Source organism: Manis pentadactyla, chromosome 9 (genome assembly GCF_030020395.1).
Source record: "Manis pentadactyla isolate mManPen7 chromosome 9, mManPen7.hap1, whole genome shotgun sequence".
NCBI lineage: Eukaryota > Metazoa > Chordata > Mammalia > Pholidota > Manidae > Manis > Manis pentadactyla.
In genome coordinates, this window is record NC_080027.1 from 87,217,665 (window position 1) to 87,233,420 (window position 15,756).

At 43.8% G+C, this 15,756-nt stretch overlaps 1 protein-coding gene across 1 annotated transcript in view; it reads left to right on the forward strand.

Annotated features, from left to right (window-relative positions):
* Positions 1-1,176: 1,176 nt before the first annotated feature.
* Positions 1,177-15,756, forward strand: part of CSTPP1 (centriolar satellite-associated tubulin polyglutamylase complex regulator 1) — a 309,647-nt gene continuing 295,067 nt past the window's right edge. The window contains exon 1 of the mRNA XM_057507641.1: positions 1,177-1,592. Within this exon, the coding sequence (XP_057363624.1) occupies positions 1,547-1,592 (46 nt within the window). The 5' untranslated portion in view covers positions 1,177-1,546. The remainder of the gene's footprint in view (positions 1,593-15,756) is intronic.

Here is a 15,756-nt window from a genome sequence, read left to right on the forward strand (position 1 = left end):
AGTTTTTATGAGGACAAATGAAATGTTCTGCAAATAAGGTGGCTTTAGGTGGCTTGGAAATAAAATGAAATTGTAAACCTTAATATAAGATTACTATCCTATTACTTTATTAATAATACAGTAATAAGCCATAGATGTGAAAGTTATGAAACTCCCACACCCTCAAGCTGCATAAGGGGAGGGCAGTGGGAAGTGAAGGTGGAGGAAGAAGGCAAACATATTTTATCAAATTTGCAGTACTTCACATCAATAATGAGTGAGTGAATTCATTACCTCAAAATAATACATGCTGCTCCTAGTTTAGCTCTGTCCCTTTGTCCTTACCACATCCAAACTCAGAATGACTCACAGGAGCCTAGAAATGAGACACATATACAATTTTAAGGAAAAGGAAGAATTAAGAGGTTTGAAGCTCCTGCTGGGTGAGGCTAAGAATAGACCACTCAGAACACAAAGAGCAGAAGCTCTTTTTTCCTTTTCCTCTCAGCGTAGGTGGTCCACTGGTTTCCCAGTCATTTCTTGGATAGCATGATTTTTTTTCTTTTTCTTTCTTTTTTTGTTCCCTTTCTTTTCTTTCTTTGTCTCTTTTCACGAGACCTCACCTTGTGTGTCTGTGAAGGTGCGGGATTTAACTAAAACAAGTGAGGAATTGGCTTTTTCTACTAAGTTTTAACTATGACAAGTGCTACAGAGCACTAACCTGTTGTTTTGAATGTAGAGGAGCAAAAGGAAAAATCTGGAGACCTGGTAACTTAAAAACAAATGAATGCTTTCTCCCCTTAAAGGTGAAGTGAACAGTTAGACATATGAGGAAAAAAAATCCAATAGGTGTTCTCCTTTGTGCCCTCCATCTTCTCAAGAAGTGAAGCGTCTTGGTAGGAAAAAAGACTCTTTGGAAGGGTACTAAATAGTAAGGGATAGGAGTCGAAGGAGGGACTAGAGGTAAAGAGAAATCTGAGAGGAAATGTCAGTGAACTCATAGGGAATTTAATAAGCACTTTCTGTGAGGCCAGCCCTGTCACAGGCAGAAAAGACACGTACATTCCTGACCTCAAGGAGCAACCAAGATAATACGTATGTGAAAGCACTTTGTAGCAATTTAAGATAGTAAATAATAGATTAAAATGGGTAATGGGATATTACATGTTCATAGAAATTTGGGAGTGGAAGCTATTATCGTGAGTTTGGATAACAGCTGTATAAAGCGGAAATAGCTATGAAATTCAGAAATTGCGGATATGGAGAGCTGGCAGTAATCCTTCGACACCGGGAAATATGATGGATTCAAAAGGCCTCTCCACCTCAAATTTTTCTCAAACCAATTCTCCTCAATAATGGGAGTCCTAAGAAACCTCGACCGCGACGAAAAAACTGTTCCCGGAACCGGTGTGGCCAGCGTGGCGTTGCAATACGGAGACTGTTTGCGTGACACCTCCTCTGCCTCCCGCCTCTGCTCCCACAACATGGGTGTCATGGCAACGGAAAGAACTGGCGATCTGGGCCGGAAGCCGGAGAGCTGGAGCTTGGAAGCTACTACAGTAAAAGAATGCTGAGTCCGGAGCGCCTCGCCCTACCGGACCACGAATATCTGGGTAGGAGTTTCCTTCAGTTTAGTGGAAGGAAAGAAGCGCAGATGAAATAAACTAGGGGCTTGGAAGGAGGCGGGGTCGGGGTCTGAGTGGGAACTGGTTGGGGCGCAATAGAGAGGGGCGCGAGCTGGGGGAGCGTTCCTGGGCCTAAATGTGTGGGGCCGAGCTAGGAGGAAGACCACGTCGGGCGAGTAAAGAATGCATTGTACCGGCTTAGGCAGTGTGGATTGTCTGGAAAGTGGGATAGGTCGGAGTTTAGAATTGGGGGCCCTTTTGGGGTATTATTGATATGCTGGTGGCGAACTAACCTCGGAACCTGAAATGACTAGTCAGTCATACTGTTAGAGCCACAACTAACATTTTTGAGTGTTTCTTTTACACTAGGCACTATGCTAAGCATTTTATATATATTCTTTATTGAATATTCACAAGAGCCCTAGGGGGAAAGGCTGGTTTCCTTCCATTTTGCAGAAAAACTGAGGCTGAAGAAATAACTTGCATAAATAAAGCCACACATCCAGAAAATGGTAGAGATCAGAACCTAGTTTGCCCACTTCAGAGTTTGAACTCTTGACTAACAAGGCTGTAATTGTAGTACTTTATTCAGCACCTTCAGTGTGTAAGGCATTTACTGGATGAAAAAAGGATGTATGTATGTGTGTGTATATATAATAATTATATACACACATCGAAGATACTTTTTTTAGAGCAATTTTAAATTTACAGAAAAGCAAGCAGATGTTACAGAGTGTTCCCATATACTCCCTTTCTCCTCTCAGTTTCCTGTTATTGACATCTGATATTACTGTAGTACATTTATTAAAATTGATGAACCAATATTGATATATTATTATTAATTAAAGTCCATAGTTTACATTAGGGCTCACTCTGTTTTGTACAAGTACTATGGCTTTTGACAAAAGCATAATATCATGTATCTGCCATTATAGTATCATGCAGAATAGTTTCACTGCCCTAAATATCTTCTGTGGTCTACCTATTCATCTTTCCCCCTGCCCCCCAACCCTTGGCAACCACTGACCTTTTACTGTCTCTAAAGTTTTACTTTTCCAGAATGTTATATAGTTCGAGTCATAAAAGAATATAAATTTAGGATCCCTCCATGTCTTTTCCTGGCTTAATAGCTCATTTCTTTTTATCACTTTATATCAGAATTGTATGGATATAATTATATATATATATATATATTTTTTTTTTAACTAGAAAAACAATTCCAGTTAAAAATTTTGAATTGATAATAAACTGGATTAAAAAATATAAAGAAATTTATAGTGAGATGTCTTCTCCCATCCCTTTCCCCCCATCTGCCAGTTCCCATCCATCCTCAGCCCCTCATTAGCAACCACTATTACTGGTTTCCAGTGTATTCTTCCAGAGTTTAGTTTATTATGTACATAAGGGAGAATATAGTGCATGGTTTTTTCACTTAATATATCTCAGAGTAATTTCGGTGTCAGTACAGAGCTTCTTCATTCTTTTTTATTTTTCAGCTGTGTAATATTTAAATAATTTAACCAATTTTCTATTGGTAGACAAGTTGTTTTAGCCTTCTGCTATTACTAAAAAGAACCCACTTAATAACCTGCAGTTCTGTTCCTTTACTAGTTAAATCTGTAAGGATAAATTCCACACAGTAGAATTGATGCATCAGGGATATATGCATTTCAAACAGATAGATACTGCCAAATTGTCCTTCGTGGGAGTTGTACCATTTTACACTGCTACTAGAAATGTAAGAGAATGCCTATTTTCCCATAATCTTTCCAACAAAATATATTAAACTTTTGGATATCAACCTGTTAAGTGACAGTTGTCCAAGAGTAGATTTAATGTGCATTTCTTTTATGAAGTTGAGCATCTTTTCACCAAGTTTAAGGGCTGTTTGAAAGTCATGCACACACACACACACACACACGTGTGTGTATATATATACATATAACATATAGAGAAGTGTATACATATTTATACACACATAATGTATATAGAGAGGAATATACATCTATATATGTAGAATATGTATATATATGTGTATAATATACAGGGCGATGCACATTTTTATAGAGATTAATTGACCTCATCCATTAATAGCCAAAAGGGCATAGTTATATCACAGATAGTTCTGCATCCAATGAGTAATAATATCAATGTCTAGTAAAGTCAAGACTTCTGGCAAGGATTTACTGTATTTTATCTTATTTACCCAGTACTAAAATCCATGAAATATTTAAAAGCCTAGTCACTTTCTTGGGTGAAGGCAAAATCTGGTGTGCTAAGACCACCACCCCTTAAGATCCAATCACCAATGACCAGATGGTCACCCAAACCTTAAGATCCAATTACCAACGTAGAACACACCCTACCCATACTCCTTAAAAACTCACTTCCTCACCCACGAGCTGCTGCTCCCTCTCTCTGGGGGCAGCCATTTTCTCTTTCAGATAATAAAATCTCTTTAGTGGGCCCGTGTCTCCTGAGTCGTTCTGGGTTAAGGAGGGTCCCGGCGAGATACACTTTCATTGGTGCCGTGACTCAGATGAGGTTCTCCCATTGACTTTGCTCTTCCTCTGGGAATCTGAGCTGCTTTGGGAACCCTCACTGCCCAATCCTCCTCCACAGGCTCACCGTCCATTTCCCATGTCGCTCGTCTTCTCGCCCAACACCGGCCTTCAGTTTGGTAAGTCTCCCCTTCATGGTCAACTTAAATGTCCCTTTGGAACCTGGGAAGTGACTGTTGAGTGTCCGGCACCCCCAAGGCTCCTCCGGGACAGGGAACCCCCACACATGACTTTCAGAGTCACGGTAGATCCCCATAGTCAACCCCTCCCTGCCTCCCCATGGTGAGAATCCTCATTCACTAAGGCCCGGCCTCCCTTTATCGACTTATAAACTCCTGGTACCAGGTACCAAGCCTCCTCAGCGTTTTTGCCTCGACAGCTTGGTTAAAGGTGGTGACGACACCCTAACTGTGTCTGGTCTTCTCCGTGACCTTCTCAATCACTCTGGGATGCCTCAGCGACTTGGGAATGGTCTCATTCTCACCATGGGATCTGGCCCCTCCATTCCCACAAATTCACTGCTAGGGTGCTTACTCAATAATCTAAAACCCCTCCACCTCACTCCAGACCTCAAACCTTTTAAGCTTATTCGCTACTGTAATGAGATCTGGCCACAATATTCCTTGGACAATCAGTCTAAACAGCCTCCCAATAGCTCTTTAGTCCTAAAATTCTCTGCAACTTATACAACTTCTGTGAGTGCATGGGCAAATGGAAAGAGATCTCATATATCCAGGCTTTCTCCTACCTCTGAACAAAGCCTGCACTTTGTCTCCCTTGCAGTCCTAAACATCTTCTTCTCGCTCTAAAAAACTTCACCCTACCACCTACCAATTCCCACCATGTCCTCTGACTTTGGCCCTGCTGATGAACCTCCTCCCTACCAATCTCAAATCCCTACAGCTTCCCTTCAACCGCCAGTTCCTCTCCTGCCCCAACCTCCTTCTCTGCAAGATCAAAATCCTAACACTCCCAGCTCCCCTAGTGCCATTGCAGGAGCTGCAGCACCTCCTCCTCCTCCACAACCAGTTCCCCTTCCCTCCCTCAGTCCTGCACCAAGCCCTCCAGTCACTCGCTATTGAACCCAGATCCTAGCCACACTATGGGAAGTAGCCAGTACAGAGGGCATCACCACGTCCATGTCCCTTTCTCTCTCTCTGACCTATCTCAAACTGAGAAAAGATGAGGCTCTTTCACCTCCAACCCAGCTACTTACATAAAAGAGTTCCAGTACCTAACTCAGTCATATGATCTTACCTTTCATGATATTCACATGATCCTATCCAACACACTTTGGCCCGAGGAGCGTAGGCGAGTCTGGGAACAGGCTAGGACTCATGACGATGAGGTTCACCAAACTACTCCAGCTCATCCAATTGGTGCTGAGGGGGTTCCTGACCAAGACCCTAACTAGGACTGTAATACAGCAGGGGAGTCACCAGTCGAGATCAATTCATCACCTGCCTCATGGTGGGTCTTAGGAAGTCAGCCAATAAAGCCATTCACTACGAAAAACTCCAAGAGCTTATTCAGGATTAAAATGAGAATCCCTCTATGTTCCTAGACCGCCTCACCAAAGCTCTTTTACCATATACAAACATAGACCCTGAGGCCCCAGATGGGAGACAATTATTAACGACCTACTTCTTCACCCAGAGTTTCCCCGACATTAAGGCTAAACTTAAACATCTAGAGAAGGGACCCTTAACTCCTCAGGCAGAAGTCCTGGCAGTGGCCTTCAAAGTATATAATGGAAGAGATGAAAAGGCCCGTAAACAAAAATATCAAAGTTGGCTAAGGCCTTTCAACCTACCCCAACCACTGGGGCTCGGGTATCCTCACTTCCTAAGAAGCAGCCAGGAAGACCTCCTGGTTCATGCTTCAAATGTGGTCAAACGGGCCATTGGGCCAGAGCCTGCCCAAATCCCCAGAAGCCCCCCGGTCCATGCCCTAAGTGCCATCAGGAGGGACACTGGGCTGTTGACTGTCCTCGCACACCGAGAGGTGGCAGGCCATCCAGCTCTAACAGTCCACACATAGACCTTCTGGGTCTGACAACTGATGATTGAGGGGGCCCGGGACTCCTCCACGCGACCACTACCATCACTGTACAGGAGCCCAGGGTAACTATTGTGGTAGCGGGTAGGCCCATCTCTTTCCTTTTGGACACCGGGGCCACCTACTCAGTCCTGAAGGAGTTTTGGGGACATCACTCCCTCTCAAAGTCCTCTATAGTTGGGGTAGAGAGCACACCTCATCAATCTTTACAAACTCCCATGCTTCACTGCATCTTTAGAGGCATTGCCCTCTCTCAGTCCTTTTTGGTGATTCCCCATTGTCCCATCCCTGTTATGGGAAGGGACCTATTACACAAGGTTGGAGCTTCCATTACTTTCGCTCCCGGACCGCGCCTCAACCCCGACTCGCCTTCAATCCCACTTTTACTCGCCCTCCAACCCGCTGCAAACCCACCTCCCTCTCCCTTTCCTCTGCCACCCCATTTGGTCAACCCTGTAGTCTGGGATACCCTCACCCCCTCTATCGCCACCTGCCCCCCCAGTAATTATCAGACTTAAAGACCCTGCCTCTTTTCCCTCTCAACCTCAGTACCCGCTGCCCCTCAAGAGTTTACTGGCCCTGCGGCCAATTATCCAGGAACTTTTTATACAAACGACCAGCCAATTCCCCTTACAACACCCTGATACTGGCTATCAAACCTAATGGCTCTTATAGGCTAGTTCAAGATTTAAGAATTATCAGTGTGGCTGTTATTCCAATCCATCCAGTAGTCCCTAACCCCTATACTTTATTATCCACTATCCCCACCTCTTCTACTTAATTCTCTGTCCTTGACCTCAAATATGCATTCTTCACTATTCTCTTCCATCCCATTGGGACCACTTACACCTTCAAATCCTCCAGTAATCTACTGTACAACCCAAACAGGACTTCCTTACAGCTGCATAAGGTGGCATATGTGCCCTACTCCAAGAACAATGCTGCTTCTACACCAACAAATCCGGTCTCGTCTGGCATGGTGCAAAACACCTCCGTGAACAAGCCTCCAAACTCCCCTAACAATCTGTTCCTTACCCCTTCAATTGGCTCCTGCCCCTCCCAGCCCCTATTACCTTTATTCTTCTTCTTCTCCTTTTCCTTCCCTGCTTCATTCACCTATTCCAAAAATTCATTCAAAATCAAATTTTGAAAATTTCTAACTATACTGTCAACCAGTTACTCCTCCAGGGCTATCAAGGCCTTTTCACGAAGAATAAAGAAACTAGCTAGATGACATCACGAATCATCTCAAGATGCCCACCTTCTCCAAGTCTACAGCAATGGCCTCGCTAACCCCAGAATCTGCACCCCCTTCCTGCGGGAAGTAGCTAGAGAATGAGATTCTATGGCCAGTTCCCCAGAGGCCCAATTAAGAAAAGAAAAAGATGGGAATGAAGGCAAATTCTGGCGTGCTAAGACCCCCACCCCTTAAGATACAATCACCAACAACCAGATGGTCGCCCACCCCTTAAGATACAATCACCAACGCAGAACACACCCTTCCCGTATTCCTTAAAAACGCGCTTCCTCACCCACAAGCTGCAGCTCCCTCTCTCTGTGGGCAGCCATTTTCTCTTTCAGATAATAAAATCTCTTGCGTGAACCCGTGTCTCCTGAGTCGTTCTGGGGTAAGGAGGGTCGTGGCGAGATACCCTTTCAAGCAGGAAGAAAGGAATGTCGGAAGGGAAAGAAGGGAAGAGATTTTTTTAGCATGTTTATTACAATTTTAAAGTTTTATATATTATAAATCTTGTTTCCAAAGATTTAGGAAGTCAATGTAACATCCATAATATTTTATTTTGTTTCCTTTGACAACCCAGCACTTTAAAGTTCTCAGAAAATTTCTGCTAACTTATTGCAAATAGCAATGTTTCCTGGTGTAGGGTGGGTTTGGGAAGATTCACTAATTGTATTCAAACAAAAATAAGTTTGCTTGTCAGGATTTATCCAAAAGAAGAAAAAAAAAACACAAAAAAAGCGTCTGGCAATAAGACAACTAAATATGTTCTTAACCATGTGCTATGATACCAGCAAATAAAAAAATTAATAAGATTAGTACACTTAAAAGTCTTCCACAAAGAAAGAGTCATATGTCAGAACCTCTGCCAAGGCTAGAAGAAACTGTATTAACCTCATGGCTGGAAGGAACCTTATCAGTGACTGTTGGATATGCAGGTACTCTGCCTAGCTGACACCAAGACAAGATTAGACATGCAAGGGATATACTGGGGGAAATGCCCATAGGAGAAAATAGGGAGGGAGCTGGAGGAGGGTGAGAGAGCTGACAGACCACAATGCAGGGTTGACCATGTAAAGAAGATAGAATGTTAGACTGCAATGCAGCGGGATTCTTTAAGCCAGAGTTGCCATTGGAGGAGTCATACATCTCACAGAAGTGGGTCTGTGTCCCACCCAGTCATTGGCTGGGAGCGACATGTGGAAAGTGTGACCTCAGTGTGAAGGTGTAGGATTCAGCTGGGATTGGGAATTAATTATCCTTCTCTCCACAGAGTAGAAGATCTGACATTTACATGTTTGCCTCAGATGTTAATAAATATTTTTATAAAAGTACAGTAATAGTAGCAGCCAATATTTATTGAGCACCTACTCAGGTGCTATAAAAGGAAAGGTATCTTACTCATTTCTGTGTACCCTCTTTTCACAATGTAGACACAACTGCAGCAGCCAGGCATTACTCTAAAAGTTTACATGTACCAGGATAAGTACTATACCCACATTTTGCCAATAAGGAAACTAAGGTTAAGTAACTTCTTCAAGGTCACACAGCTACCCAAAGTACACATATTACTGTAAATAAAACTCTCCCAAATGGCTTATTTTTAAAAGTTACCTTCCTCATTGCCTAACTCTGAGAGATGAGTCCAGTGGCAAGAGGGAACTGAAATTTTACTATCTTCTGATCCATCCTGATTCCTAGAATGCCCCCTTCCTGGCAGAAATGCTAATTAAGCCCTTGGAGTCACCTGAAATAACTCTAGGATGCATGCAAAGATCTATGTAATAGTTGGAACCTCTTTTTTTGGAGTTGTTCAGGGCATTTATAGATTGAAGTTTAACAATAGGGACTCTAGAGTCAGACTTCTGGATTAGATTTGTGCCTCCACAATTTACTAATTAGTTATTTAATATCTTTGTGCTGCAGTTTTCACATCTGTGAAATGGAGATACCAATTGAAACTATCTTCATATGTAAAGCACTTAAATGTTACCTGGCATAATAAGTACTTAATAAGTCTTAGTTGCTGTTGTTAGCTGTTCACATTTGGGGTATCCTAAAGTCAGATTACCCATATTCAATTTAACATACATGCATGTGTTAAGTATCTACGTTGTGAAAGGCAGGTATGCAACGGTAAGTAAGATACAACTCTTGTTCTCAGAATACTTATCTGCAACTTATGAACAGTTTAAGAGCTCCATCCTTAACAGAAAACCAAAGATTACTGCCCTTTGCAGGCAATATTTTGGTTTGTTTTTATTGTCTTAGTTGAGAGAGAAAAACAGGCTATGAAATCAAGAAACCTGTGTTTGAACCCCTGCTTTGCTATGCATCATCACCTACTTGATTTTGTATAAATATATTAGCCTTTGTAAGTCTCAGTTTCCTTATTTATAAAGTGAGATATTAATTACTAAATGGGACTAATAATACCTACTATGAATAGTGGTTGTAAAATTAAATGAGATAAGGCACAGTGCTATAAAAGCATAAAGTACTCAAAAACTATGGCTTTAAAAAAACTATCCAATTTATTGTGATTCCTCTATAAGTATAGCCTCCAAAGGAGAAAGACCATCTATGATCTCCTGGAGTTAATTTCTTATGCCAACCCACAACCAACATTAGTGAGAGTTTCCATGGAAACAGAAGAGGCAATCTGGAACATGAGTAAAGTATGCACCTCACCAAATTAGGGTGGGGTAAAAATAAACCTCACACCTCATGTTTATACTCAGGTCAGCACGTAGGTGGTGTGTTTTGCAAACCTGGGATCAGAACAGGCTGCCCTTCGGCTCTAGAGAGCTCTCCACACCCAGCCGGAGACACAGACACACCTCAGCCTCTGGCAGAAGCTTCCAATAAGTAGATTTTATAAGGCTGGAAATCTTTCAAAGGTTCTGTACTTACTTCCTTACCAGACTCTCTTCTTTCTGTTCAGGCTTAGGCATTAACACAGTTTCTATCATTACATTCTGATGACTGCAGGCATGAACATCATTGAGCTGATTCTGTAATGATAATCCTAAAATCCTAAACCATTCCAGGACATGATTATAGGTTCCTAATCCACAAAGTCATTTGGGAATGGATCAGTTTAACCAACATAATAAAAGACTGTTTTCTTCACTAATGGTCAAAAGGCAAATATAAGCCCTGGCTAGCAGGTAGAAGGGAAAATCTATAGATATTCACTGAATAGGTATCCCTGTTATTTATACCATAATATTAAAGAGGTCTCAGACACACTAACCAAGGAGTACTAAGCTTTGGCTTTTCCTTTGCACTGAATGCCTAGACTTTTCAAGTCTCTGAAAATTTTTTTCTCTATATTGTATTTTCTTCTCTAGACCAAAACATGTAAGTGACTTTATAATTTTTCTTTTTAAAGGAAGAAAGAAAAATCAAAACCCTCCACAGGAATTTAAAATTTTAAGTCAGGAAAAATTTTATTGAATGAATCTGTAGGGCATGGTTTTAAATGGTTGTTAAATTGAGGATGAATGCTTCAAAACAGCATGTCTCTAAAAGAGACCAAATTGTAATGGCCAGGGATTGTTCTCAACTAAAGACAAATGCATTTCAGCAGACTTACACGGTTTGATGAAACTAAGGAAGCCAGTGAGTGTATGATTCTGGCAAAGGCAGTATGGATGTCTAGATGGTGACTGTGACAGGGAGGTAAGACACCTAAATATGCAACATAGCATGAAGAAATGCTTGTCCAGGGTTCAAGCCCTGGGTGGTTGGACACTGAAGTTTTTTCCACCAACTTGAGATTCTGATTCTCTTTGTAAATTCATTCTCAACATTGCCACTGAATTAATCTACCTCAAAAAGCCACTTATGAAGGAGCCACCAACTTCTACTTATCAAAGCAAGAGTATATTAAATATGTCAAGCCATTGAGGTACATAATTTAAACAACAAACACCCAATGAAAGGGTACCTCGCCACGACCCTCCTTACCCCAGAACGACTCAGGAGACACGGGTTCACGCAAGAGATTTTATTATCTGAAAGAGAAAATGGCTGCCCACAGAGAGAGGGAGCTGCAGCTTGTGGGTGAGGAAGCGTGTTTTTAAGGAGTACAGGAAGGGTATGTTCTGCGTTGGTGATTGTATCTTAAGGGGTGGGGGTCTTAGCACGCCAGAATTTGCCTTCATTCCCATCTTTTTCTTTTCTTAATTGGGCCTCTGGGGAACTGGCCATAGAATCTCATTCTCTAGCTACTTCCCGCAGGAAGGGGGTGCAGATTCTGGGGTTAGCGAGGCCATTGCTGTAGACTTGGAGAAGGGTGGGCATCTTGAGATGATTCGTGATGTCATGTAGCTAGTTTCTTTATTCTTCGTGAAAAGGCCTTGATAGCCCTGGAGGAGTAACTGGTTGACAGTATAGTTAGAAATTTTCAAAATTTGATTTTGAATGAATTTTTGGAATAGGTGAATGAAGCAGGGAAGGAAAAGGAGAAGAAGAAGAATAAAGGTAATAGGGGCTGGGAGGGGCAGGAGCCAATTGAAGGGGTAAGGAACAGATTGTTAGGGGAGTTTGGAGGCTTGTTCACGGAGGTGTTTTGCACCATGCCAGACGAGACCGGATTTGTTGGTGTAGAAGCAGCATTGTTCTTGGAGTAGGGCACATATGCCACCTTATGCAGCTGTAAGGAAGTCCTGTTTGGGTTGTACAGTAGATTACTGGAGGATTTGAAGGTGTAAGTGGTCCCAATGGGATGGAAGAGAATAGTGAAGAATGCATATTTGAGGTCAAGGACAGAGAATTAAGTAGAAGAGGTGGGGATAGTGGATAATAAAGTATAGGGGTTAGGGACTACTGGATGGATTGGAATAACAGCCACACTGATAATTCTTAAATCTTGAACTAGCCTATAAGGGCCATTAGGTTTGATAGCCAGTATCAGGGTGTTGTAAGGGGAATTGGCTGGTCGTTTGTATAAAAAGTTCCTGGATAATTGGCCGCAGGGCCAGTAAACTCTTGAGGGGCAGCGGGTACTGAGGTTGAGAGGGAAAAGAGGCAGGGTCTTTAAGTCTGATAATTACTGGGGGGGCAGGTGGCGATAGAGGGGGTGAGGGTATCCCAGACTACAGGGTTGACCAAATGGGGTGGCAGAGGAAAGGGAGAGGGAGGTGGGTTTGCAGCGGGTTGGAGGGCGAGTAAAAGTGGGATTGAAGGCGAGTCGGGGTTGAGGCGCGGTCCGGGAGCGAAAGTAATGGAAGCTCCAACCTTGTGTAATAGGTCCCTTCCCATAACAGGGATGGGACAATGGGGAATCACCAAAAAGGACTGAGAGAGGGCAATGCCTCTAAAGATGCAGTGAAGCATGGGAGTTTGTAAAGATTGATGAGGTGTGCTCTCTACCCCAACTATAGAGGACTTTGAGAGGGAGTGATGTCCCCAAAACTCCTTCAGGACTGAGTAGGTGGCCCCGGTGTCCAAAAGGAAAGAGATGGGCCTACCCGCTACCACAATAGTTACCCTGGGCTCCTGTACAGTGATGGTAGTGGTCGGGTGGAGGAGTTCCGGGCCCCCTCAATCATCAGTTGTCAGACCCAGAAGGTCTATGTGTGGACTGTTAGAGCTGGATGGCCTGCCACCTCTCGGTGTGCGAGGACAGTCAACAGCCCAGTGTCCCTCCTGATGGCACTTAGGGCATGGACCGGGGGGCTTCTGGGGATTTGGGCAGGCTCTGGCCCAATGGCCCGTTTGACCACATTTGAAGCATGAACCAGGAGGTCTTCCTGGCTGCTTCTTAGGAAGTGAGGATACCCGAGCCCCAGTGGTTGGGGTAGGTTGAAAGGCCTTAGCCAACTTTGATATTTTTGTTTACGGGCCTTTTCATCTCTTCCATTATATACTTTGAAGGCCACTGCCAGGACTTCTGCCTGAGGAGTTAAGGGTCCCTTCTCTAGATGTTTAAGTTTAGCCTTAATGTCGGGGAAACTCTGGGTGAAGAAGTAGGTCGTTAATAATTGTCTCCCATCTGGGGCCTCAGGGTCTATGTTTGTATATGGTAAAAGAGCTTTGGTGAGGCGGTCTAGGAACATAGAGGGATTCTCATTTTAATCCTGAATAAGCTCTTGGAGTTTTTCGTAGTGAATGGCTTTATTGGCTGACTTCCTAAGACCCACCATGAGGCAGGTGATGAATTGATCTCGACTGGTGACTCCCCTGCTGTATTACAGTCCTAGTTAGGGTCTTGGTCAGGAACCCCCTCAGCACCAATTGGATGAGCTGGAGTAGTTTGGTGAACCTCATCGTCATGAGTCCTAGCCTGTTCCCAGACTCGCCTACGCTCCTCGGGCCAAAGTGTGTTGGATAGGATCATGTGAATATCATGAAAGGTAAGATCATATGACTGAGTTAGGTACTGGAACTCTTTTATGTAAGTAGCTGGGTTGGAGGTGAAAGAGCCTCATCTTTTCTCAGTTTGAGATAGGTCAGAGAGAGAGAAAGGGACATGGACGTGGTGATGCCCTCTGTACTGGCTACTTCCCATAGTGTGGCTAGGATCTGGGTTCAATAGCGAGTGACTGGAGGGCTTGGTGCAGGACTGAGGGAGGGAAGGGGAACTGGTTGTGGAGGAGGAGGAGGTGCTGCAGCTCCTGCAATGGCACTAGGGGAGCTGGGAGTGTTAGGATTTTGATCTTGCAGAGAAGGAGGTTGGGGCAGGAGAGGAACTGGCGGTTGAAGGGAAGCTGTAGGGATTTGAGATTGGTAGGGAGGAGGTTCATCAGCAGGGCCAAAGTCAGAGGACATGGTGGGAATTGGTAGGTGGTAGGGTGAAGTTTTTTAGAGCGAGAAGAAGATGTTTAGGACTGCAAGGGAGACAAAGTGCAGGCTTTGTTCAGAGGTAGGAGAAAGCCTGGATATATGAGATCTCTTTCCATTTGCCCATGCACTCACAGAAGTTGTATAAGTTGCAGAGAATTTTAGGACTAAAGAGCTATTGGGAGGCTGTTTAGACTGATTGTCCAAGGAATATTGTGGCCAGATCTCATTACAGTAGCGAATAAGCTTAAAAGGTTTGAGGTCTGGAGTGAGGTGGAGGGGTTTTAGATTATTGAGTAAGCACCCTAGCGGTGAATTTGTGGGAATGGAGGGGCCAGATCCCATGGTGAGAATGAGACCATTCCCAAGTCGCTGAGGCATCCCAGAGTGATTGAGAAGGTCACGGAGAAGACCAGACACAGTTAGGGTGTCGTCACCACCTTTAACCAAGCTGTCGAGGCAAAAACGCTGAGGAGGCTTGGTACCTGGTACCAGGAGTTTATAAGTCGATAAAGGGAGGCCGGGCCTTAGTGAATGAGGATTCTCACCATGGGGAGGCAGGGAGGGGTTGACTATGGGGATCTACCATGACTCTGAAAGTCATGTGTGGGGGTTCCCTGTCCCGGAGGAGCCTTGGGGGTGCCGGACACTCAACAGTCACTTCCCAGGTTCCAAAGGGACATTTAAGTTGACCATGAAGGGGAGACTTACCAAACTGAAGGCCGGTGTTGGGCGAGAAGACGAGCGACATGGGAAATGGACGGTGAGCCTGTGGAGGAGGATTGGGCAGTGAGGGTTCCCAAAGCAGCTCAGATTCCCAGAGGAAGAGCAAAGTCAATGGGAGAACCTCATCTGAGTCACGGCACCAATGAAAGTGTATCTCGCCGGGACCCTCCTTAACCCAGAACGACTCAGGAGACACGGGCCCACTAAAGAGATTTTATTATCTGAAAGAGAAAATGGCTGCCCCTAGAGAGAGGGAACAACATCTTGTGGGTGAGGAAGCATGTTTTTAAGGAGTATGACCATCTGGTCATTGGCGATTGGATCCTAAGGGGTGGGCAACCATCTGGTCATTGGTGATTGGATCTTAAGGGGTGGGGCTCTTAGCGTGCCAGAATTTGCCTTCACTACTTGTTCTTTTCTTCCTTCCTTCCTGAATATATAAAGGAAGGCATTACTATAAAGAGTCCTTCCCCAGAGGAAACTTATGCCCTAGGTGGGAGATGGGACACATTCATAAATTACCATAACACAAAGTGACAGTGTTATAAGTGTGGCTATAGGGTGGGTGAACCATGTATGTATGCAGCCTTTTGGGTGCTTTCCCAATTTGGCCAGCAGCTTCTCGGTCACTGCAGGGGCAGCATTATCCTAGGTTGCCCCATCCTAGGTGGCCTTTGGGAGTTGTTCCTGGAAGTCAGCCTAGACTCTGTTTCTTCTGCCTTTCCAAGGATTATGTAATCTATTTAATGGATGTAACAAATATATTTTTGTTAGGGAAAGA